Genomic DNA, 25,334 nt, shown 5'->3' on the forward strand with positions numbered 1-25,334 from the left:
ATCCTCGTGATAAAACAAGTAAAGAAAACAAATGCAAAGACAAGATTAAGTAACATTTTATGGTGGGTACATTGTTTTTATATTTTGTACAGTCGCTTCCATTATTGTAGTTGGGCCTATAATTGGAGCCAGCCCTAAAAGTACATAACTAAATTTGAAATTATTTAACCTGCAATCGATGGCGATTTGACCTACGTGTCTACGTTATAACATTTTTGTCCACAAAAAGTGTTGATCATTTTATTAAATAATATATACATAGGGTATGTTTATGCTAAACAATAATTTACATTTAATAAACATATGTTTATAAAATAAATAAAAACAATTACTTTATAATTAATTTCGGTGAATCATAAAAGTAGTTTGTAGTTTCGTTTGTGACAAAATATCATGGATGAGCCAAGAATTTTATCATAGTGAACTTTCAGGCGGTGGACTTCCCCTAAAATTTTTGATGGCATAGTCATCAACGTTGTCTGCAATCACGGACATGAACCTTTTGTTAATGGAGCAATGGGTGAACCCGGGTAGCCGGGCTTTGTTAGTCGTATAAAAATATATAAATATAAGTATATTCAAACATTTACACATATATTTATTTATAACTTTTAAAAATGTTAAAAAAAAGTTACATAATAAAAAAAGGTTTGGAACTTATTGTTTTGTCTTACGTGTCGGTAATTAACTGTTCTACCTTTAAATCAAACGGTCATATCATATCGGGTCATCAGCTTTCTACTCATTGCATGCATACGTGAGTCCCACCTAATTAAAAGGTATTCAAAAATTATATAATATACCCTTTTAAATAACTGCAAAATCGTAAAAATACATTTATGAAACTTTTAGAAAATTTTTACACACAATCATAAAAACGTGAAATATTAAATAAATTCACATATAAAGATCAAGAACCATATTAAAACAAAATTCATGTGTGAAAAATCAACAACTACGTACATTAAAAAAAGTTGCATATAATCTTAAATCATTTATGTACGAGACCAGCCCCCCCCCCCCCCCCCCCTTCTTTTGTAAACATCAACGTCAACATATGCATATGGTGAATCTTATTCTTTTACGAATGTCGTATGTGGAAATAACTTAGGTTTTTTTTTTAAAAAAAATTCAGTTATGTCTTCACATTGAATCATATTTTGTACTTCTAAAATACATAAAGGAATATACACGATTATATGTGTGAAACTGTTATAACATGACTATAGATGTATAACTGTTAGACCATGTGTAGTCATAAAGCTCCATTATCAGGGGTTATGCGTCATGTGGCGTCCAGTCAGAGTTATGGTTTTGTACAAAAACAGGCTGTAGTCATAACTCTCCACATCCAAGGGTTATGCGCCACATGGCGCCCAGTCACTTTTACACTTTTTGTTTTTTTTTTAATTTTTAATAAGAATAATCAAATAACAATAATATTTTATTAAATAAATATTACAAGAAAATAAAAAAAAAACTATTCGTCGTTGTTGTCGTCGTCGTCTTCGCCCTCTTCGTCGTCGTCCTCGTCCTCCTCATCGTCCTCATCGTCGTTTTCAGCGTCTTCGCCATCGTCGTCGTTGTCTTCATCATCGTCTTCATTGTTGCCCTCGTTTTGATCATCATTTTCACCAGGCAGAGGCCGATACATCCAAAGATGTTTGACCAAATCCTCCTTTAGTGCGTTATGTATCTCTCTTGACCGCACGTAATCCGAGTTTTCGAGTCGTTGCTCCATACTTGCCGGAGTCCGTGGTGGATCCGGGTCCGGTATGAAAGTTGGACATATTGTTCTTCCCTCGTCCTCGATAATCATGTTTTGCATTATGATACACGCATACATAACACATCTCATTCTTTCTAAAAACCACAGACGACAAGGGTTTTTAACATAATGCCATCGTTGTTGAAGAACACCAAAACACTTCTCGATATCCTTTTTCGCAGACTCTTGCACTTTCTTAAAATACTGTCTTTTTTCATCCATCGGGTCTCTGAATGTTTTAACAATTATCGCGAACTTTGGATATATTCCATCACCCAGATAGTACCCATGATCGTAGAAGTTATCGTTAGCCCAAAACGAAGCGACGAGAACGGTCCCAGATATGTAACTCTCCATCACAGGAGACTGCTCTTAGACGGTTATGTCATTGTTGGAACCGGGAACACCAAAGAATGCCGACCAAATCCAAAGGTCGTATGAAGCGATCGCTTGAAGGCTGACCGTTGGTCCCTTTTGGTCACCTCGTGTGAATTGACCTCGCCATGCAGTTGGACAATTAGCCCATTCCAAATGCATGCAATCTACACTTCCTATCATGCCGGGGAAACCATGCACCCTTGTATGTGCCTCGTAAAAGACGTTGTAGATCGTTAACGTTGGGCTCTCTCAGATAATGTGGTCCATATAGTTTAAATATTCCTATATTTACAAAATTTTTATAAAATAAATGATCACAGTAAACAAGTGATAAACTATTTAAAAAAAACAAAACGTACCGTAAAAACTCCAAGGTGTCCGGAGTTGTTTTTTCGGCCATCTTTAAATATTCGTCGTTGATGTCGGTCTGTAAGGCCCCGAACCCGGTAGCCCTACTTTAGCGTCAGATTTACTCATAAACACAGTTCTTACAAATCAGAGTTCATTAAAACTTTCGCGGAATATAAAAAAAACTTTCATGAAACGTTACAGCAATCCAAAACTTGTCTTAATTAAACATTCTTGTCTTTCAAAATAAACGTCAATTACATTAAAACATCTTGAGTCTTCAGATGCCAGTCTCCTATTCGCCCACCATGTGCCCGCTTAATCTAGCTGTCTCATTCTACTCACCTGCGTGCATACTAAAAGTCAGCCACGCTGAGTGAGTTCTAGTTAATCAAGCAACTTATCATACAACCACTACATGCATCATATACGTATCCGAAGACACGTAGTCCACTATCTAACCTGCTTACCTTACCATTTAGCCTCTTATTTACACCTACCACCTTGCCACTTTGCCACTTTAATAACGTATAACGTTATGCCACTTTGCCACTTTGCCACGTTAATGACGTAGTCACGTATAGGCTTACCCTACCACGTACTATCGTCATGCCACTAACACTCTTACTACACTCATGTCACTTCTAACACGCTCTACCTCTACTTGTCTACAACACGCTTCATATCATTTACATAATAAGCAAGTCACATCATAGCATTCATACACACTAATAACCACTTGGCAATCACTATCATTGGCGATGCGTGCAATATCCGAAGATCGTTCACCCACCAACAAGTATTATATAATAGCTACCTCGTATAACATCTATAGCATACACTTACCACTTAAGGTAAGTGTATTCACACTTCACATCGAATATGTACACAGCCCCGAAAACATAACAAGGAATGGGGCTAGAAACTCACCTGAACTCTGCTTCTTCCTCTGATAGTTGTAAATCCCTTCTTTAACTGAGCTCGGCTGACTGTATAAGTTACACGTATCAATACTCGCCTGATCTAATCTGGTGGCCTAGTATTAGCTTACTTTTACTTATCACTTTTAATTTATTTTCTAATTGAACTTGACTTTAGGCGAAGTTGTCATCAGGCGAACTTAGCTTTAGGCGAAGTTAAACCTTAGGCGAACTTAGCTTTAGGCGAAGTTGTCATCAGGCGAACTTAGCTTTAGGCGAAGTTGTCATCAGGCGAACTTAGCTTTGCAGCGAAGTTGTCATCAGGCGAACTTAGCTTTGCAGGCGAAGTTCATCAGGCGAACTTAGCTTGCAGGCGAAGTTGTCCAGCTGCAGGTACTGTTCATCTTTAAATCCCTTAATCATCTTCGTTTCTTAACCAAATAACTCGATTTAGGTATCAATGGAAACGTCTGACCAGCGCCTACAAACCCCAACCATCAAATCGACCTAACATCGATGTTTAAAGGGTGCGATTTAGGCATATAGGTTACGGGTTCTTTTATCAATCAATTAACCCATCAAATCATAACCATTTTCAGTAAGTTTAGCTTTGTTGGATTCATTTTTACCATACAAACACAGATCTATCATTTCTATACTAATCCAAACCTAAACGAACAAGTTCTCGATATAAACGTACCGTAAATGAGTCGAACTACGAACACGAGCTGGTCTTGTTGCTTTGGTTCGTCACGACGATCTAGCACCAACAAGCTCGGGCCCTCGCCTTTGGATCTTGGTTCGGGTCTTGTGTGTTTTGGGTGTGTAGAGATTAGGATGGATAAATAGATGGAATGGAAAGGATTGGGGTTTAAGGGGGTATTTATACTCTCTTAAGCCCATGGACCGAAGGCCCATATTTCCTTTTGGTCCATATCTAATCCCATCTAATTATCCTACTAAGTCTTCATATATAGCTATTATTATTATCGTTCCACTAACTCGTTTATTTCACTCGACAAAATAATAAATATTACTTTAGAAATTTCGGGATGTTACACGGTCGTGTTTCCATAGGCGAGCACGCGCACGACTGACGTAACCTTCTGAATAGCCGTGAATCCTAGCGTCCCTCGAGCGTCAGGCTTTTGCTTAAAGTAATCAAACTCACGCTCCAAATCATTGGTGATGCGCATAAATAAATTTTTAGACATCCGAAAACGACGCCTAAAGGTCTTTGGGTTCTTGTATCTCGGCGTGTCGCAGAAGTAATCCGCCATCAACCGGTTGTTGGCTTCGGCACGATCTCGTTCGATATATGCTCTTGTTGAAACGGGGGGGGGGGGTGGAGAGCTAATCGCACCCGTAACGGAACTCATATACTGTGTCGCGAGCATAATCGCACTCGTAACCGCATGTTCCTCCTCCACGTCCTGGGCTTCTTGGTCGGGCCCGAAAAACTGTTTATATATAGATGGAGGATTCATATATAGTGAATTTGGTGTAAAGGAATTATAGAGTTGTAGAGTTGAAAGAGAATTTTTATAAATTTGATAAGTTTTGATTGGGATTTAGTTGGTTTAATATATAAAGAAATTAATTTTTTTATTTAATCACCAACGGTAACATTCAACGGTCCATTTTTTTGATTTTTGTGCCTCACCCGCGTTTTGTACACAACGTAGCAAAAAAAAAAATCTTATAACGCGGGGGGGGGGGGGGGGGGGGGGTGTACCCGCGTTTTGGTCCTAAACGCTACACAAAACTCACCCACTGCGGGTGGTCTTAAGTGACAAAAATAATAATTACTTTCATGACTTCCTCTTCTCTCACATGTTAACATGTTCTTCTAATGAGTTATCGTACGTATTAGTTTTCTTAGTTTTTCTTCCTTGTTTATAAAAGTAGAGAGTTTTCTTCCTCTTTATTTTCTGTGGACACTATCCTTCGTTCATCTTCTCTCTTAAATTCAATATCTTAGATGTTTCCTTTTACATTTCAAATTACATGATATAACCACCACTATCACCATCAGCACCGCAAGTTGCGCATGCTCCTGACAAAGCTCATACTTGCCCTGCTTTTAAGTATTTGCAATATGAAAAAAAAACATATAATTAGAACATACAACATATCTAAGACGGATTTAGAAGAAAGAAAAATTAATGGTGTTCCAAAAACGTTTTTGGACCTAGGGGTATATATCTTAGTATTTGCTCACGCATATCCGAATGCATAATACAAAGAAAATTATTTTGCATTAACTTTGCCCAACATATATGGAGGAAACTTATGCACTTGATCATCTAGTCGTGGATGACCAATGTCACTGATCTCACTCAACAAGTCAACATGAAGATATTACGAGAACAACTAGAAAACCAAATAAAAACTTAGTATCACAAGGGAAAAAAAGTTAAATATTTCTTTACCCACTATAATCTTTGTAGAAAGAAAAACAAAAAGGAAAAACTAAATTCCTCACATATCGATAGCCTCAGTGGCGAAGCTTGGACTTAGGCACAGGGGGGACCGAGCTCAAAATGTATACAGAATTTCACAAACAGGGGGGGGGGGGGGGCTCAATTTTTTGGCCGAAAAATGCTAAACTTACACTACGTATAAAAATTTTCGGCCGAAAACGGATAAATTTACATTACAGCGCAAAAAAACAAGGGGGGGGGGGGGTCACCCCGGGCCTCAATGAAGCTTCGCCCTTGGCTAGCCTCTATTTAAGAGGAAACTCTTGTTAAAACTATGTGTAATGGTACGTCTTAGTCAACAGGTGGTCAAACCCAGTTTGGGTCCAAACCAGTTAGGGTTATAAACTGGTTTAGGAGGGAAATTGTTCCAACCGAATTAAACCTACTCGGTCCGGTTCTCTGTTTGAGGTAAAAAAAATCGTCTTTTTTTTTCTATATTTCAAATCTGGTCGGTTCTTAAACTGGTTTGATTGTTCAAAGTCTAAATTGATTGCAAACCGCCGAGATGGGTCAGTCTGGAAAATGTTTGGCCCAAACCGGTTTTGGGTTGGTACCGGGTCAGGTTTTAATATACCAGTTTGGAACCGGTTTCTTTGTTCATCTCAAATCAACGGAAGGTTTTTGGTTCGTGTAGTTTTGGCCCAAAAAGTCCTACATAATGGTTTATGACCTCCTACCCATTGCATAATCTCTTTTAGTCTTTGTATTTTTTATATGTAAAGAAGTTGGCTTCACAAAATAAAAGGTCTAACTTCTGTTTAAACGGAAAATGGGTTATGGGCTCCGTCAATTGGATTTGTTATATTAACAAATTGGCCCAAGTTCGATTGGGTAGCCTGGGCTTATTAGTCATTTATTTATTGTATATGTAGCAAAACATGGGTAGGTAGGCCAAGTTGTACCACCGTCCATACCCAAATTTTGCGAGAAGGTATGAGAGACATGTTATCTATTAGCACTAACTACTATGGATATTATCAAAAATTGCAATAGTAATAATATTATACATAAGCATCAACCACTAGTAGGATTGTTCTAGACATATATGTCAAATGGCTGTTGTATCCACACTTTTTACATAATACTTACTTTGACTGGTTGACTACAATTTGAAGAACATGGGTGAATCCTATCCGTGGAAACACTGCCATCAAGTATTGAACTCTTGGGTAGTAAACACCACTTATCGATGTATGCCCTCGAGTTAAGATCTATGTTAGGAAGTTGGCGTGCTTTAAGTACCTTAAGGATCTTTTTGGATTTTCCAAGAAGTTGAGCTGCACTTCGGATGTTGTCTCCCCTTTTCTCTATTGCTTGGTGATGACACTTCATTTTTATCACACGTGGTAAGTTGGTAAAGCAAGCGGATAAAACATCTGCAATTATAGTTGATATCCGTTCAAAAATTTCTTCATCATTCGTCCAATTTTCTTGTTCATCACAATGCAACAATATAGACCGACTGACTCTATACATGGAACTTGCAAGTATGAACCTATCAGGTGTTTGATCTATACTTGGATCTTTACTTCTCTTTATAAACTCTCCCACAATTTTTTCTGCTTCATAACTCAACCAATTAAGAATCTCCGTTGAAGTCTTTCCTTCACGAGCCTTTTTTTGAAGTTCGATTTCTAGCCATATGCGATATATTTCAACTCCTGTCCATACACGTCTTGCTGCTTTTCTTGCCTTTATCAAGTTGTCATCCCCATTGAGAGATTCTTCAATATGCCTTATAACTTGGAGGCCTTCCGTCACACTTGCAAGCAGCCCTTTGAACTGACCATTTGGAATGTTAGGAAGTGCAATGGCAATTGATGTCAAAGTTACTACAACAAGACTCCAACAATTCTGGGTTTCTTCCGGATATAATGATGGGACTTGGTCATTTGCGAATTCTACTACTCCACGGAATCCTGTAGATTTTTCCAGAAGCTTGATAAGATTACGTGGCTCCTTCTTTTCAGACTCGCCAAGGAGTTGCGTTATAGAATGGAGCACATTTTTTATTATTCTGTTTGAAAGCTTCGCCTCTTCTTCAGTTTGTACAACATACCTTGAATATTCGTCTATTTCTGAGTTCATGTTGCTAGTAGGTGCACTTTCTACCTTTTTAAACCTTTTCAAAAAGGACTTGAAGAAATACCAACAACATTGTAGGGGTATGGTACTAAACCCGGTTTTACGACCCTAAATTTATTATGTTTGGCTTATTTTATTATATGGACTGATACAATGTTATTGGGCTGAGGGGGTTTTATGGAGGTAACCCTAACTGGGCTAGGCCCATTAGGGTACCATGATGGTGGCCATGAGACTCTCTATATAAGGAGGTCTCCACCTCCTTATTAAGGGGTCATGTTCAATAAGAGCCACCATCACTTTTTTGTGTCTGTAAACAAGAGATCTTTTAGATTTCTTAGCAGTCACCTCCACACCCCCGAAAAACCATTGCAGGTCTCAAGCAACCGGAGAAGAAGATCAAGACGTGGTTCGTTCATCTCGAAAATCCGTGGAAACATCGTCATGGATCAGGTTAGATTCATTTCGTGCTTCGACATTGGCGCCATCCGTGGGACGGCAACGAACTACCCTTCGATCTTCATCTCGGCTGTCAGATCTCCCCCAGGAAAAACCCAGATCTGGAAGTTTACAGAAAAAGGCTTCAAGGCTTGTTCTATTAAAGCTCAAAAAGATCCATAGATCTAAAAGAGGCTTCCAGATCTGTGCGAAAAGAAACTGCCGGACTCGAATGATCAAGTCTCCGGATCTGTGATGGTTTTAAATCTGCTCCGAGCTTCAGATCTATCCAGATCTGATTTACAGATCTAGATCTAGATTACAGACCTGGATTTTAGGTTTAAAATTGCAGGTCTAACTCTTAAATTGCAGATCCAAAAATTACCAGACTTCCGCAGCCATGTACGCGCGCCCGCGGATTCTCATTCCGCAGCCGTGCATGTGCCGCCGCGGGAACCACCACGTGGGTTTCGCGCAAAAGACCTCCACCATGTGGGTGTTGCGCAGAAGACTGCCACCACGCATGCTCGCCAGCGGGTCACCATTCCGCCGACATGCGTGAGCGCCCGTGGAAACCACCGCGGAAACCACCATGTGGGTTTTGCGCAAGAGACCTCCGCCATGCACGCGCACTCGCGAGTCACCACTCCATCGCCGTGCATGCGCGCATCAGACCTCACGCCAAACTTAAAGGTTGGGAATCCTCATAATATCCCATATGGCTACGCGCCAAACTTCAAGGTTGGGAATCCTCATAATATCCCATATGGCTACGCGCCAAACTTAAAGGTTGGGAATCCTCATAATATCCCATATGGCTACGCGCCAAACTTAAAGGTTGGGAATCCTCATAATATCCCATATGGCTACGCGCCAAACTTAAAGGTTGGGAATCCTCATAATATCCCATATGGCTACGCGCCAAACTTAAGGGTTGGGAATCCTCATAATATCCCATATGGACACGCGCCATACTTAAAGGTTGGGAATCCTCATACCACATGCTCATGCACCACATATGCTCACGCATCACATATGCTTACGCATCACATGCTTACGCATCACATGCTCACACATATCACAGTTTACGCGCACGCGCATGCAACATCTGCGCGCGGCGCGGGACATTAAGCCTACGCGCACGCGCATGCAACATCTGCGCGTGGCGCATAACACAAAACCAAAGCCTATGCGCAAGCGCATGAAACATCTGCGCATGGCGCATGACACAAAGTCTACGCGCACGCACATGCAACATCTGCGCGTGGCGCGGGACATAAAGTAGCTCGTGAGTCGCCTCGCGCGCAAGCTTCATTATTATTACAGCTCGTAAGCCGCAACGCGCGCAAGCTCCATTATTATTATAGCTCGTAAGTCGCCTCACGCGCAAGCTTCATTATTCTTATAGCTCGTAAGTCGCCACACACGCAAGCTTTATGTTTCTTATAGCTCATAAGTCGCCTCGCGCGCAAGCTTCATTATTATTACAGCTCGTAAGCCGCAACGCGCGCAAGCTCCATTATTATTATAGCTCGTAAGTCGCCTCACGCGCAAGCTTTATTACTCTCATAGCTCGTAAGCCGCAACTCGCGTAAGCTCCATTATTATTATAGCTCGTAAGTCGCCTCACGCGCAAGCTTCATTATTCTTATAGCTCGTAAGTCGCCTCACGCGCAAGCTTTATGTTTCTTACAGCTCATAAGTCGCCTCGCGCGCAAGCTTCATTATTATTATAGCTCGTAAGCCGCAACTCGCGCAAGCTTCATTATTCTTATAGCTCGTAAGACGCCATGGGCGCAAGCTTTTATTATTCATACAGCTCATAAGACGCCTCGCGCGCAAGCTGTTATTATTCTTCTAGCTCGTAAGACGCCTCGCGCGCAAGCTTTTATTATTCATACAGCTCATAAGACGCCTCGCGCGCAAGCTGTTGTTATTCTTCTAGCTCGTAAGACGCCTCGCGCGCAAGCTTTTATTATTCATACAGCTCATAAGACGCCTCGCGCGCAAGCTGTTATTATTCTTATAGCTCGTAAGACGCCACGCGCGCAAGCTTTTATTATTCATACAGCTCATAAGACGCCTCGCGCGCAAGCTGTTATTATTCTTCTAGCTCGTAAGACGCCTCGCGCGCAAGCTTTTATTATTCATACAGCTCATAAGACGCCTCGCGCGCAAGCTGTTGTTATTCTTCTAGCTCGTAAGACGCCTCGCGCGCAAGCTTTTATTATTCATACAGCTCATAAGACGCCTCGCGCGCAAGCTGTTATTATTCTTATAGCTCGTAAGACGCCACGCGCGCAAGCTTTATTATTCATACAGCTCATAAGACGCCTCGCGCGCAAGCTGTTATTATTCTTATAGCTCGTAAGACGCCACGCGCACAGGCTTCATTATTCTCATAGATCCGTAAGTCGCCTCGCACGCAGGCTTCATTATTTTTACAGCTCGTCACCATCATGAGGAAAACCTCCCAAAACTCAAAGACAATAAGGATAAGGCCAAAGAAAAGGGAAAGAACCGCCTCATGTCCTAACATAACTCATAAAGTCCAGCGCTCCACCTAAACGCTTGCGCGCCTAGGAGCAACACTGGACTTGGGGGGCTTGTAGGGGTATGGTACTAAACCCGGTTTTACGACCCTAAATTTATTATGTTTGGCTTATTTTATTATATGGACTAATACAATGTTATTGGGCTGAGGGGGTTTTGTGGAGGTAACCCTAACTGGGCTAGGCCCATTAGGGTACCATGATGGTGGCCATGAGACTCTCTATATAAGGAGGTCTCCACCTCCTTATTAAGGGGTCATGCTCAATAAGAGCCACCACCACTTTTTTGTGTCTGTAAACAAGAGATCTTTTAGATCTCTTAGCAGTCACCTCCACACCCCCGAAAAACCATTGCAGGTCTCAAGCAACCGGAGAAGAAGATCAAGACGTGGTTCGTTCATCTCGAAAATCCGTGGAAACATCGTCATAGATCAGGTTAGATTCATTTCGTGCTTCGACATTGGCGCCATCCGTGGGACGGCAACGAACTACCCTTCGATCTTCATCTCGGCTGTCAGATCTCCCCCAGGAAAAACCTTTTCCTAGATCCGTAAGTCGCCTTATGAATAACAACAGCTTGCGCGCGTGGCGACTTACGGATCTATGAGAATAATGAAGCCTGCGCGCGTGGCGTCTTACGAGCTATAAGAATAATAACAGCTTGCGCGCGAGGCGTCTTATGAGCTGTATGAATAATAAAGCTTGCGCGCGTGGCGTCTTACGAGCTATAAGAATAATAACAGCTTGCGCGCGAGGCGTCTTATGAGCTGTATGAATAATAAAAGCTTGCGCGCGAGGCGTCTTACGAGCTAGAAGAATAACAACAGCTTGCGCGCGAGGCGTCTTATGAGCTGTATGAATAATAAAAGCTTGCGCGCGAGGCGTCTTACGAGCTAGAAGAATAATAACAGCTTGCGCGCGAGGCGTCTTATAAGCTGTATGAATAATAAAAGCTTGCGCGCGTGGCGTCTATATAGGATGCAAAAGTTGCAGGTGAAAAAATGTTTTCACCCAAAGAACTTAGACGTTATGTTAAAAAGTATTGGATGATGACAGAAACTCGTAACTCCCAATTTGTTATTGCTTGCTCACCGGTTTCTTCTGCTTTTGGGGTTATATGTGCTTTCTTTGCTTTGTTCTCAACTGCAACTTTTGCATCCTATATAGACGACTTGCAAATGTCTACTTCAGAATATAAGTGGTCTATCAAAATAATTTTTCTCATCCAGTCAGTTGGAATTGTAGTAGGTAGCATCGCACCAATTTTTAGATGCATTACATCAATCGGTCATTACAATCTCTCCAAGAAATGGAGTAAGAACCAACTAAATGTGTTTCGAGTTGAGAAACGCTGGATTCAAACACTTCTAAATTGGAAGAGTGGTCATGTGAGTTCACATATCCCAGGTCGCCATTGCAAAATAGTTTTCCATTATGTAAGAAATTTAGTTTTGAACTTTTGTGTGTCACTTCATATTGCGGTATTGGTTATATGTAACACAATATCTATCGTTCCGAGAACTTTTCTTATCATACTTTCTTGTGGTTGGTATTTCTTCAAGTTAATTTTGAAAGGGTTAAACAAGTAGCAAATGGGTCTAATAGCAATGCAAGTTCAGAATTAGAAGAATATACAAGGTATGTTGTACAAATTGAAGAGGAGTCGAAGCTTTCAAAACGTATATTAAGAAATACGCTCTATTTTATAACTCAACTACTTGACGAGTCTGAAAAGAAAGTGTCACGCAATCTTACAAAGTTTCTAGAGAAATCTAAAGGATTTAACGAAGTAGTAGAGTTTGACAATGATCATGTTCCGCCTTTATATCCAGTAGAAACCCACAATTGTTGGAGCCTTGTATTAGTAACATTAACAACAATTGCCATTTCACTTCCTAACATTGCACATGGTCATTTTAAGGGACTACTTTCAAGCACGAGGGAAAGTCTCCGAATTGTAAAACAAATTGAAGAATGTGTTGATGTAGAAAGTAACTATGTAACAAGAAAAGCAGCAATACATGTGTGGACAGAGGTTGAAGTATACCGCACATGGTTACAAGTTGAGCTTCAGTTGAAAGCTCGTAAAGGAAAAAACTCGAAGGAGATTTTAAAATGGTTGGGCGAAAAAGCTATAAAAGTTGTGATACAGTGTAAGAGCAACCAAAAGCCAAGTATATATCAATCACCTTCTTGCTTTATACTTGCGAGCTCCTAGAATCAGCCAAACTATCTTGCTGCAATGCGATGAGCAAGAAAATTTGTTGACTGATAACATACTTTTTGAATGGATATCAAATATGATTGCAGATATATTATCCGCTTGCTTCACCAACTTACCACGTGTCATAAAACTGAAGTGTCAACACCATGCAATCGAGAAAAGAGGAGACAACATCCGGAATGCAGCTCGGCTTCTAGGTAAATCCAAAAGGATCCTTAAGATCCTTAAAACACGTGAACTTCCTAACATAGATCTAGACTCGATGGCATATATCGATAAGTGGCGTGCACTGACCATGAGTCAAATGTCCAATTGTGGAGTGACTAGGATACGACCACCTTTATCAAGTTCTAATGAATCACTCATGGTAACTGTTATGTAAGGGTGGATACATTAATGTTCTTGTGATCTATTATATGTGTCTAAGATAATTGTACTTGTAATTGCTACTTATATATCGTTACTATGGTGATTAACCTGGCTTTTATATATATTAGGTTGGTGTTGTAAAAAAAGAAAAATACATGTAGCTTACAAAGTTACATATACATTATGTACGCGACCTTATTGAGCGTCGGTTTCAATTTTAAAATAAATCACACAGTGCATACTCGTAAATAACCTAAATCTAATCTCGTGATCTAATTCATTGATTCATCAACTAATTCATTTATTCACCGATTACTTGCTTTATTATGCTCTATTTCAATTAATTTAATTACGCTCCAAACCATGCTTAAAATTTAGTTAAAGCATATTTCAGTTTTGCAGTTAATTCAATTTGGTTTATAAGTGAAGCCGATTGATTTAGTTTGGTTTTAAAATTTAGTTAAAGCCTATTTCAGTTTTGCATTTAATTCAATTTGGTTTATTACCGAAGCCGATTGATTTAATTTGGTTTGTATGTAATTGAAGCGCACTTTAATATGATAATAGAATTGGAGTGATTATATTGGAGCGTTCTAATTAAGAACGTGGTGATAAGTGAGTGGGGGGGGGGGGGGGGGAGGGGGTAGAAAATGTGGTTCAAGTAATATCATTACGCTTGGCGTGTGATTACTTTACTCATCATCCTTAAGTGATTATGACAATTCCATTGTTATCCATTACAATTAGTGTTGATGATGTGACGGAAAATGTCCCTTAAGAGATTAACCATTACCCATAGCTTAAAAGCAATAGTCTTTGCCAAGTGAGCTAACCTAACATTAATAGCTCAAATTGTATAGTGTTTTATAATTAAACATGTGTTTATAGGGTAAAACTTTGTTTTTTTCCTACTTTTTTTATCTCAGTCCCATGAATTAAATAATATCCTTTTATCATAGATACATTTTGTATACCATGTGTGTTGAAACCAATTGGGCTGCTGGGCCGAGTTTTTACCCAAAATGGGAATTGTGGTTAAATTATTTACCAAAATAGGTTATTTTAAAAATAGGTTTTAAAATATATAAGTATATTATTGAAATTCAAACAGAAAACATCATGGAAATGTTCAACGAAGGTAGAAGAATTAAACATATATCAAAAATGGGTTTTGATGACAGTACAAAACATTGGAGGTGGATTGAAATTCAAATTGGAAAAGAACATAGTACACCCCCACTTCATCTTCAACCACCAGTGATGCTTGGATAAGCGTTTAATACAAGTCACGTGAGTCCTTTCGTGGTAAACTCACTGGAGACGTTGATGGCCGGGAAACTTGCCGGTAGGGTGTTCTTCGGGTTCGTTTTTCAGGTTTTGGGTTTTTCGGGTTTCAAAGTTTTAAATCTTGATCCGAAACCCAACCCGAATCTCTCACGGGTTTTTCGGGTTCGGGTAATTCGGGTTCGGGTATTTTTGGGTTGGGTTAATCGGGTTTCGAGTATCCTAGAAAACAAAACAAAAAACAAAATAATTTTAAAACCTACAATACTAAAATTAAAACAACATATTATTATTTGCTCGTAAGCAAATAATCAATTAATAAAGTAACATAACCTGATAAAACAATCCAAAAGAAGAGTAAAACTAACTCGAACGATAATCTTCTTCAATCAGGCATGATTTGGTTGTTCGATTATAGTTGCTATTAGTAACAAATGGAAAACATAAACTATCAATAAACAATCGATCAATAATAGTTGTGATGAAAACAATTGATTAGGACCAGATTCTGATAACGTTAGTCGCTAATACTAAGTCTATTATACATAAATATATATTTAATTTCAAAACAAAAACTTTATTCGGGTTGACCCAAAACTTATGAATCAAACCCGAGAACCAACCCAAATTACTTCGGTTCGGGTTCGGGTTTTTGGGTCCGGTTAGTTCGGGTTCGGGTACGTGTTTTTTCGGGTTGGGTTTCGGGTTTCGGGTAAAAGTGACAGCCCTACTTGCCGGAGTTCAAGGTGGTGTATTGAAAGCAGTCACGAACTAAAGAGTCAAGATTAAGAAAATTATTTTTTTTATTAAAAATGAAAAAAAAACCCATTTTGGTAAATAATTCTGAAATAACCTATTTTGGTAAATAATTTTCTCATGGTCCCCATTTTGGTTAAAAACTCCAGCTGGGCCTATCTGAGTTAGTTGATAATAGGCTAAAGAAGGCTGTTTAACGACCAGACTTAACGAGATTAGGGAATTCGGGTTTAATTACAAGTGAAATGAAACTACAATGACGAAAATTGCAAACTTCGAACTATTGGACTAAAACCGCAGATTTGAACAAACTAGAGGGACGAAAACCTCAGTTTACTGAAATAAGTATTATAATAAAGAAATAGTGAAAAGACATGTCTACCTATGACTTAACGATTAAATTTAACGAGGTTAGTGATTTGGATGTAATTGGCAAGAACTGAGAAACGTGGAGGGTCCATATGCAAAAACTAAACTTTTTGGACTAAATTCACATTATTTGTCAAACCACATGGACGGAAATGACACTTTACTCAAAACTCCTGCTGGGCCTGTCTGAGTTGGTTGATAATAGGCTAAAGAAGGCTGTTGACTATTGCAGTCAACTAAATAAAGGTTTTTAATCAACATTTTGACTAGATAATACTAGAGCAAAATTTATACAAAATATACAACTAACATAAACAAGTTAATGCCAAGGATGACAAGTGACAACATATCGAACTGGGTACTAGCTCTAGTGACAGGGGTGCCATCACTCATGGGTTAAGAACCGCTAATCTGAATCTAAGCACCAACTAAATAGGATTAAAGGTACTCCTAGGAACGGGGAGATATAAAATCACAACTAAATAAGATCAACTAGCTTCTCGCTTTGGTCTGAGCCGATGTTGCCAACATCAAATCGTGCTTTTTATTTGTTTATAAGTACAATTTTTTTAACATTACACATTTAGAAAAATCATTAAAAAAGTGCAGTTTTATATTTGTTGTGGAAAAAGAAATAATCATGTTAAACTACTTCCACAAATTAAGTCAAAACATATGTGGCCCTTGAGAGGGAAGGGAAAGAGACATTGTATAAAATCTTCATCACAGGTTCCAGGAAATTGTAAACAAATATCTTTGTAAACTTCATTTAATATTTAAAAATATATAAAGGCATGTTGGATCTTGCAAAGCACAATCTTCTTTTATCAATCTCCTACCTAGCAAAATGTATTTTGATTCTCCTAAGGATGCAGTGCCATGGGTGGGCTTGTATATTGCTATAGCATCCTTGTTATGCACCCTTGCAATGGCCGCTGATGTTATCCAAGCCTTTCGGCAACGAAAGCTTTGGTTCCCAAATAAATTTTTCACTCTCAATGCTACTACCATCACACTTATTGCAATAGCAATGAAGCTACCCATGGATCTAACTACTGAAATGCGAAGTGAAGAAGAAGCTCTAACCACAAAGTTGTTTGGCATGCTCGCGACACAGTATATGAGTTCCGTTACGGGTGCGATTAGCTCTCCACCCCCCGTTTCAAAAAGAGCATATATCGAACGAGATCGTGCCGAAGCCAACAACCGGTTGATGGCGGATTACTTCTGCGACTCGCCGAGATACAAGAACCCGAAGACCTTTAGGCGTCGTTTTCGGATGTCTAAAAGTTTATTTATGCGCATCACCAATGATTTGGAGTGTGAGTTTGATTACTTTAAGCAAAAGCCTGACGCTCGAGGGACGCTAGGATTCACGGCTATTTAGAAGGTTACGTCAGCCGTGCGCGTGCTCGCCTACGGAAACACAACCGACATCAACGACGAGTATTTAAAGATGGCCGAAAAAACAACTCGGGACACCTTAGAGTATTTTTGTTACGGTACGTTTTGTTTTTTTTAAATAATTTATCACTTATTTACTGTGATCATTTATTTTATAAAAGTTTTGTAAAATATAAGAATATTTAAACTATATGGACCGCATTATCTGAGAGAGCCCAACGTTAACGATCTACAACGTCTTTACGAGGAACATACAAGGGTACATGGTTTCCCCGGCATGATAGGGAGTGTAGATTGCATGTATTGGGAATGGGCTAATTGTCCAACTGCATGGCGAGGTCAATTCACATGAGGTGACCAAAAGGGACCAACGGTCAGCCTTCAAGCGATCGCTTCATACGACCTTTGGATTTGGTCGGCATTCTTTGGTATTCCCGGTTCCAACAATGACATAACCGTCTTAGAGCAGTCTCCTGTGATGGAGAGTTACACATCTGGGACCGTTCCCGTCGCTTCGTTTTGGGCTAACGATAACTTCTACGATCATGGGTACTATCTGGGTGATGGAATATATCCAGAGTTCGCGATAATTGTTCAAACATTCAGAGACCCGATGGATGAAAAAAGACAGTATTTTAAGAAAGTGTAAGAGTCTGCGAGAAAGGATATCGAGAGGTGTTTTGGTGTTCTTCAACAACAATGGAATTATGTTAAAAATCCTTGTCGTCTGTGGTCTTTAGAAAGAATGAGATGTGCTATGTATGCGTGTATCATAATGCATAACATGATCATCGAGGACGAGGGAAGAGCAATATGTCCAACTTTCATACCGGACCCGGATCCACCACGGACTCCGGCAAGTATGGAGCAACGACTCGAAAACTCGGATTCCGTGCGGTCAAGAGAGATACATAACGCATTAAAGGAGGATTTGGTCCAACATCTTTGGATGTATCGGCCTCTGCCTGGTGAAAACGATGATCAAAACGAGGGCGACAATGAAGACGATGATGAAGACAACGACGACGATGGCGAAGACGATGAAAACGACGATGAGGACGACGAGGATGACGACGAAGAGGGCGAAGATGACGACGACAACGACGAATAGTTTTTTTTTAGTTTCTTGTAATATTTATTTAATAAAATATTATTGTTATTTGAATATTCTTATTAAAAATTAAAAAAAAAGTGTAAAAGTGACTGGGCGCCACGTGGCGCATAATCCCTGGTAGTGGAGAGTTATGACTACAGCCTGTTTTTGTACAAAACCATAACTCTGACTGGACGCCACGTGGTACATAACCCCTGATAGTGGAGCTTTATAACTACACATGGTCTTAATATCGAATGGTTCAATTTCTTTATTAGACGAAATAGTACTTCTAAATGATGTAAGGGTATGATGATATAAAAAGGACACAACGACCATGGGCATGTTTGTTTTTCTCTTCACATGAATTTGTCAAGTGTTTGTCATGGACTCATGGTTATCTCGAGTAAGTGGTTATAGGAGGAAATTCTACTATACTTTGAATTAAACGTCTTAATGACATTATGCCAATGTGATAAGCATTATTCAAATAATAGGTTGAAGCTTGAATACTATTAATAATTTATTATCAAAAAATATGTGATATCTCCCTTTGGAGATCGAGGTTTAAATCTTGTAATAGACTGATTTTTTTCTTGAATGGCCAACTAAGTAACGCCGGGTACTCCGTACGCGGCCCCCATTGGCTAAAGGTAGCCTGAGCCGGCCACTAGTCCGGACGGACGGAGCCCCTAGTGGTCCATCTGTTGAGGGATTCATCGGATAAAACCCGACCCCCACGCTCGCCAAACGGCACGACAGCGAGGAGCCGGTAAAACCGGGTGAGATCAGGACTCGAACCCTGGCAAGTCAGGGTCATCTCTCATATCTCCCATATAAATTGGTGATAGTAAGGTTTGAACCCCTTACCTCTCACTAGTATAGTGAGTGCTCTACCATTGAGCCACATCCAATTTTTATTTGTAATAGACTGATTAGGTGGATTTTGTAGTAGAATATTTATTGTTAAATATAAGAGTTAATGGCCATTTTCGTCCCTGTGGTTTGCTACTTTCGCCACTTCAGTCCAAAATTTTTAATTTTGTCAATTTAGTCCTCATAGTTTTAAATATTAGCCAGTTACGTCCCATCCGTCTAACGGCATCCAGCTATGCCGTTAGTTTAAGGGTATTTTTGTCTTTCTCATTTTAATTTTGAGTTAATGGTCATTTTAGTCCATGTGGTTTTATATATTTGCCAATTCAGTCCAGAGTTTGAAAATTTGTCAATTTAATGTTCAGTTTAATTCAGTTTTTTTTATTTTTTATGTTTTTTGTTTATAACCCTAAAGAGCATAATTCAAGCCCAAAACCATCGAGCAACCTCAAATACGGGTATGCATTTACTCTGTTGACAACAGTAATCATACCCCCCCCCCTTATATTTAGTTTCTAGACATTTCTTAAAATCTTCTCCATGGTGGAATTCAATGGTAAAGTGGTCAAGGTAATTCCCTGAAACCGAATTATACAGAAAAAACTAAAAATTGTTTTGTTGATTAATGTATAATAGTTGATTACGACCCAGATTTTCGTTATGTTATGTTAATCTCTAAACCCTAAATATTATGCATTCACCAAAGAAACGATTTTTAGTTTTTTCCGTACAATTCGGTTTCACGGAATTGCGTTGACCACTTTACCATTGAATTCCACCATGGGGGAGAGTTTAGGAACCATCTAGAAACTAAATACGAGAGGATGGGGTATGATTACTGTTGTCGACAGAGTAAATGCAGACTTGTTTTGGGCTTGGATAATGCTCTCTAGGGTTATAGAAAAAAAAACTAACTTAAATTAACAAAATTTCAAACTTTGGAATGAATTGACAAAAGTATCAAATCACAGGGACGAAAATGACCAATAACTCAAAATTAAAAGGAGAAAGACAAAAATACCCTTAAACTAACGGCATAGCTGGATGCCATTAGACGGATAGGACGTAATTGGCTAATATTTAAAACTATGAGGACTAAATTGACAAAAATACAAATTTTGAACTGAAGTGGAGAAAGTAGCAAACCACAGGGACAAAAATGACCATTAACTCTAAATATAATTACTAATGTATTAAATCACTACTCAAGAAAAAAGAAAAAAAAACTCATAACATATCTTGTAGATAAGAGAACCAACAACGTTGGAACTCTGCATCAGCGTAATATCATATTTCATTTTTTTGTTAAAAACCCAATATTTTTTTCCATAATACCAAACATCCATAAAATTTCATTAAAAAGTTATTAATTTGTGTGTTTGGGAGAGGGTGACCAACCTGGTCATCCACTACACGGTTTGCAAAGACATTCATCCGTCATATTTTGGCCTCACGACATGCTTGTCTGCCCTCCTTCTGTACATCGTGCGCCACATGGGGTGCCATTCATGGTCAGGTGGCTTGTTTTAGTTGGTCTTAGCCTCTGTATCTGTTTAGCGACCACCAATTTTCTAGTTTGTTCCCCATTGACGCCTTTGGCACTCCTTCGTAATGGTGTTCAACGCCCTTTGAGACTCAAAATGTGTTGATATTGCCATATAGGACGCCCCTGACCTTTCATCATACACAGTTTTAAAAAACACACTAATTAAAAAGAAAGATGTAAAATGACATTAATATCTCATGTGGGGATTGTGTGGTCTTCCTTAAAGAATCAAAATATACTTTGTTGAAACGACTCAACGAGTGATCATGTGTGTAAACAATGATAGAAAGTAGGGGCCATATTGGAATAAAATCAATAATTAAAAAAAAAATAGCCATTTACATAATTTACGAATTATTAATTAATGAATAACATGGGATTCTATTTCATTAAAAACATATAAGTTTGGGTTAAGTTATGAACTTAACAAAATAGGTAGGAAATTAAAAAAAAATTTGTGTATGTATATATCTATAATCTATATATGTGTGTTTGATCAATGGATAAATGCTTTTGGTGAGTTTGGTATGAAATTTATAATCTTGTGTTATTTACTAATCCAAGTAGAGTACATGTTAAGCTTATGTATTAAACCTATAGCCTTTAAAATTATAATTCTAATTGCAGTTTTACGTACATATTTCTTTTATTAAAAATATATCACAAATTATTATTATTATTTTTTAAATGTGTTATTTTTGTGAAATGCACAAACTGTGTGGGTATACTTATCGGGTTAAAGTCATAAATTCTTTTCGTCTGATAGAGCAAGGCACATGATCACATGAATTTCTTACTCCCTTTAATTTACTTTAGTTAAATTTACCAAAATTAAGTTAAAGTTGGGCACATGGTCACGTGACTAACTTTATGATAAAAGGATAATTCATTAAAAAATACATGACCTTATTATAAAAATCATATTTTTCATATATATAACGTAACCGAAGTAATATCATATTAATTGCAAGATTAATCATATATATGTATGTAAAAGGATAGAACGCCTTCTTTGATTAATGAAGAGTGTTGGGATTAAGCATAAAAAACTTTTAATGTAAGAAGTCTTAATGTAAATTACATTAAGGTACATATGCTAAAACTAGATTAATTATTATTCCACTACAATTTGAAACAAAATTAGTTTCACTCATTTTGAACTAACATAATAATAGCTACTTTTAATGTAAGTGTAATTACATTAACATAATTATGCTAACTATAGTTGTTATTATTACGATGTTGTGTGTGTATATGTTGTGATTTTAGAATCAAATACAAATAAATTTAACGTGATAAACGTACATATAATTAAATTAATCAAGGCAATAACAGAACAGTTACTATCACTCTACAGTTTTTGAACTATATTAATTATCATTTGCCCTACTTCCACTTTTTATAGTATAACTACTTAAAGAAACTTGTAGAGCAATTACTCTAGTTATTTTAACTTAAGCGGGTTAAATTCATTTGTATCGGATCTACCTTATACACTTAAAGTGAGAGTGAAAGAGGTTTATTGAGAAATAAAAATAAGTTCTATATGTAAAAATTCATTTTTAATTTTCTTTTTTAAACTTTTGCAAATAAACACATGTTAATAACGCTCTATTAAAAACATCATACCTTTAAAAAGAAACAAAATTATTTATTTACCTTTTTAATATTTTAATATTATATTAAAACGACTTCTATATGTGTTTATATATAAAAGCTCTGAAAAACTTTTATGTAAAAATAGGTTCTTTATATGTAAAATGATTTTAATTAACGAATTTTTACATATAAACACATAGTTCTTCGATATCTCTCTATTTTTTTTTCCAATGACCACCCATGTGTGTGTGTTAATTTGAAAGTATTTTTTTATCCAAATCTTACATTTATGGGTCCTAATAAGTTATCTTAAATATGTGAAGAAAACATATATATATATATATATATATATATATATATATATATATAATATCCGTTTAAAGTGTTTGAGTTACTTTAGAAAATATTGATATTATTTTTAGAAAATATTGACATTATGTCTAAAATAAATGAAATATATGTATCGCATTACAAAAAACAGTATTAAACAAATAATCCTTGGTTTAACGAACTCTCCTGCGAGAATAGATCTATAGGCCTACTTTTTAAAGTCTTACATTTGTTTTATGTTATAGACTAGCACAGTAGTAACTATATAATATAGTTTGTATTATTATGTATTACATGCGTGCGAATGAGTTTGGTGATCCATGGAAAAAGACCTAAAATAATACATCAACGTTGAAAGGGTTCAAATTATTTCACAAATGATAAAAATTCATTGTTAAAAAAATGTATTACATATTTACATGAGTATAATGTGTATGTTTCATAAGACTATTAAAAGTGAGAAAAGATATGATGATTTGCTAATGTTAGATGAGACTCACTGACGAAATATAATTACTGATATTTTTTGTATAAAACAAATTTATAGAGTATATAAGGAAAAAGGAGAAATTGCAAAACTAAAATGCAAAATTGATTCAAGAATAAGCCAACATTTGGCTATGAAAACTCAATACTTAATTGAAATGATAGGCATCTAAGGATCATAAGCTCGATTCTTAACCCTATGAATTTTTGGTTGGAAAATTTCAAACAACAACTAGATTAATTTCAAAAACTAGATAAAAAAATATCGAAAATTACTTGTTCTCAATTGAACCAGCAAATATCAAATTAATTATATTAGTTGTCTGTAATCCGGACCAATATGTTGATGAATTAAATACTCATCCCCTTTCGAGACATCAAACATCATACTCGGATGATGGAAGAATGGTTGTTGATGTGCACTTTGCATTTCCTTTTGCCTCCTTAGCTCAAGTACTTTACGATGCGAATTTGAGTGTTTTGTAAGAACAAATGTGGGACTCGCAGCGGGCCTATACTCGGGAACTAATCGACCAGACTTGTAGCGAACTCCACATGCATTACAAAGTGTTTTTGGACCTAACGGTCCAGTACGCCATTGAGGAGTTTTATCAGTGGCACAATGGAGACATTTTCGCCCTTCTCCATTGTTGGATTCATTGTCATAAACTTCTTTTTTCCTAGGAGGAGCTTTCTTGACAATTGAACTAGTAGCCATGTCAGACTCCGAGGATAAAGTGGTGTTGGTACCCACGGAATGTTGAGAAATGCTTATGAGCCAAGAATTCCAATTACACGGTGCAATACGAGAACGCTTGGTGCGGGCTTTTCCTTGAACCGACATGTCTTTGTTGAATTTTTGATTGCTTGTTCGGTCATCAGTGTCATGTTCGAATTTTGGGGTCCTAAACGCATCACACGGACGTGATTTGACTCCTGAAATCAACTGAATCTTCTCCATATCTTCGGTTGAAAATGAATCCTCCACGAAATTCGATAGCCATTCCAGCTCAGCCATATCGTCATACTATAAAAACAGTAATAAAAAAATATTAAGAAAATTAGCTAATCATTAAACCTTAAAAAACGCACACTTTTATTAAATAAAGATATTAATATCAATTTAAAAAATGAATTATACTTCAAAACGAAAACTATTTATTCTATAAATAGTTCTTTCTTATAAAAAACAATATTTCTTGAAAAGTTTAAAGTGATATAATAATAAAAATAAATTAAATAAAAGCATTAACTACTTGTACAGTACTATTTCGAAAACCATATAATAAAAAAAAATCAACAAAATCAGTTCATCATAATATGTTTAGAAAACTCTAACTTTTATTAGATAAAAGTAATAAAAATAATTAATGTAACTTCAAAACTAAAAAGTGTTTATAGTATATAAACTAATTAATGACTACTTTTTTATTTTGTTATAAAAAAAGAAAGAGAAGAAATTTCTGTAAACTTTTAAAATAAAAGCATTAAGTAGTTGTACAGTACAAGTGAGTAATAAATTAATTACCGGGACAGCAAGGTCATGAGAAAACTGTGCGTCGGTGAGGCTGCGGACAACATTGTTGGTAGTAGTAGTGACAACGGACGAGTCGGTTGAGGTTGCGGTTTTAGCCACGTCACCGACAGCAACATCGTACTGGTGGTCGTCGGCAAGTGGGGTGTCGTCGGTGGGGAAATTAAGGAGGTCGTCGATGATGAAATGTTTGTCCGGGGTACTGAAAGTGTTGTCCATGAATAATAATAATAATATTATTATGTGTTGTTGTGTTTAAGAGATTGATTGAATGAATGAGAATGGTGTGGAGTTATAGAGAGAGAGAGAGAGAAAGTGTGTGGAGACAGAGAGAGTTGAGGAGTGAAGGGAAGAGAGGTGAGGGATGAGAGAGTTTATTTGCGTTTCAAGGGGGTCGATGGATGCCGGACACCTACAAATATGCAACCTTTTTTGACGAAGCTACCACCCTTATTATCAGTATTTCTTTATAATATTCATGGTAATTATTGT

General features: G+C 37.5%; 2 protein-coding genes across 2 annotated transcripts; both read right to left on the minus strand.

Annotated features, from left to right (window-relative positions):
* Positions 1 to 6,971: 6,971 nt before the first annotated feature.
* LOC143622913 (uncharacterized) lies at positions 6,972 to 7,985 on the minus strand. The gene has a single exon (XM_077093921.1). It carries the CDS (start codon positions 7,983 to 7,985, stop codon positions 6,972 to 6,974), a length of 1,014 nt encoding a protein of 337 aa, XP_076950036.1.
* Positions 7,986 to 23,406: 15,421 nt separating this feature from the next.
* On the minus strand, positions 23,407 to 25,078 carry LOC143622848 (GATA transcription factor 12-like). Its single transcript, XM_077093880.1, has 2 exons — positions 24,837 to 25,078; positions 23,407 to 24,335 (listed from the first exon to the last, which is right to left on the minus strand). The coding sequence occupies exons 1-2, from the start codon at positions 25,059 to 25,061 to the stop codon at positions 23,619 to 23,621; spliced, it is 942 nt and encodes a 313-aa protein (XP_076949995.1). The 5' UTR covers positions 25,062 to 25,078; the 3' UTR covers positions 23,407 to 23,618.
* Between the last annotated feature and the right edge of the window lie 256 nt (positions 25,079 to 25,334).

The sequence above is a fragment of the Bidens hawaiensis genome, unplaced genomic scaffold (genome assembly GCF_021521415.1).
Source record: "Bidens hawaiensis isolate Kalapana, Puna unplaced genomic scaffold, B.hawaiensis_p1.1 tig00003244_1, whole genome shotgun sequence".
NCBI classification, from domain to species: Eukaryota; Viridiplantae; Streptophyta; class Magnoliopsida; order Asterales; family Asteraceae; genus Bidens; species Bidens hawaiensis.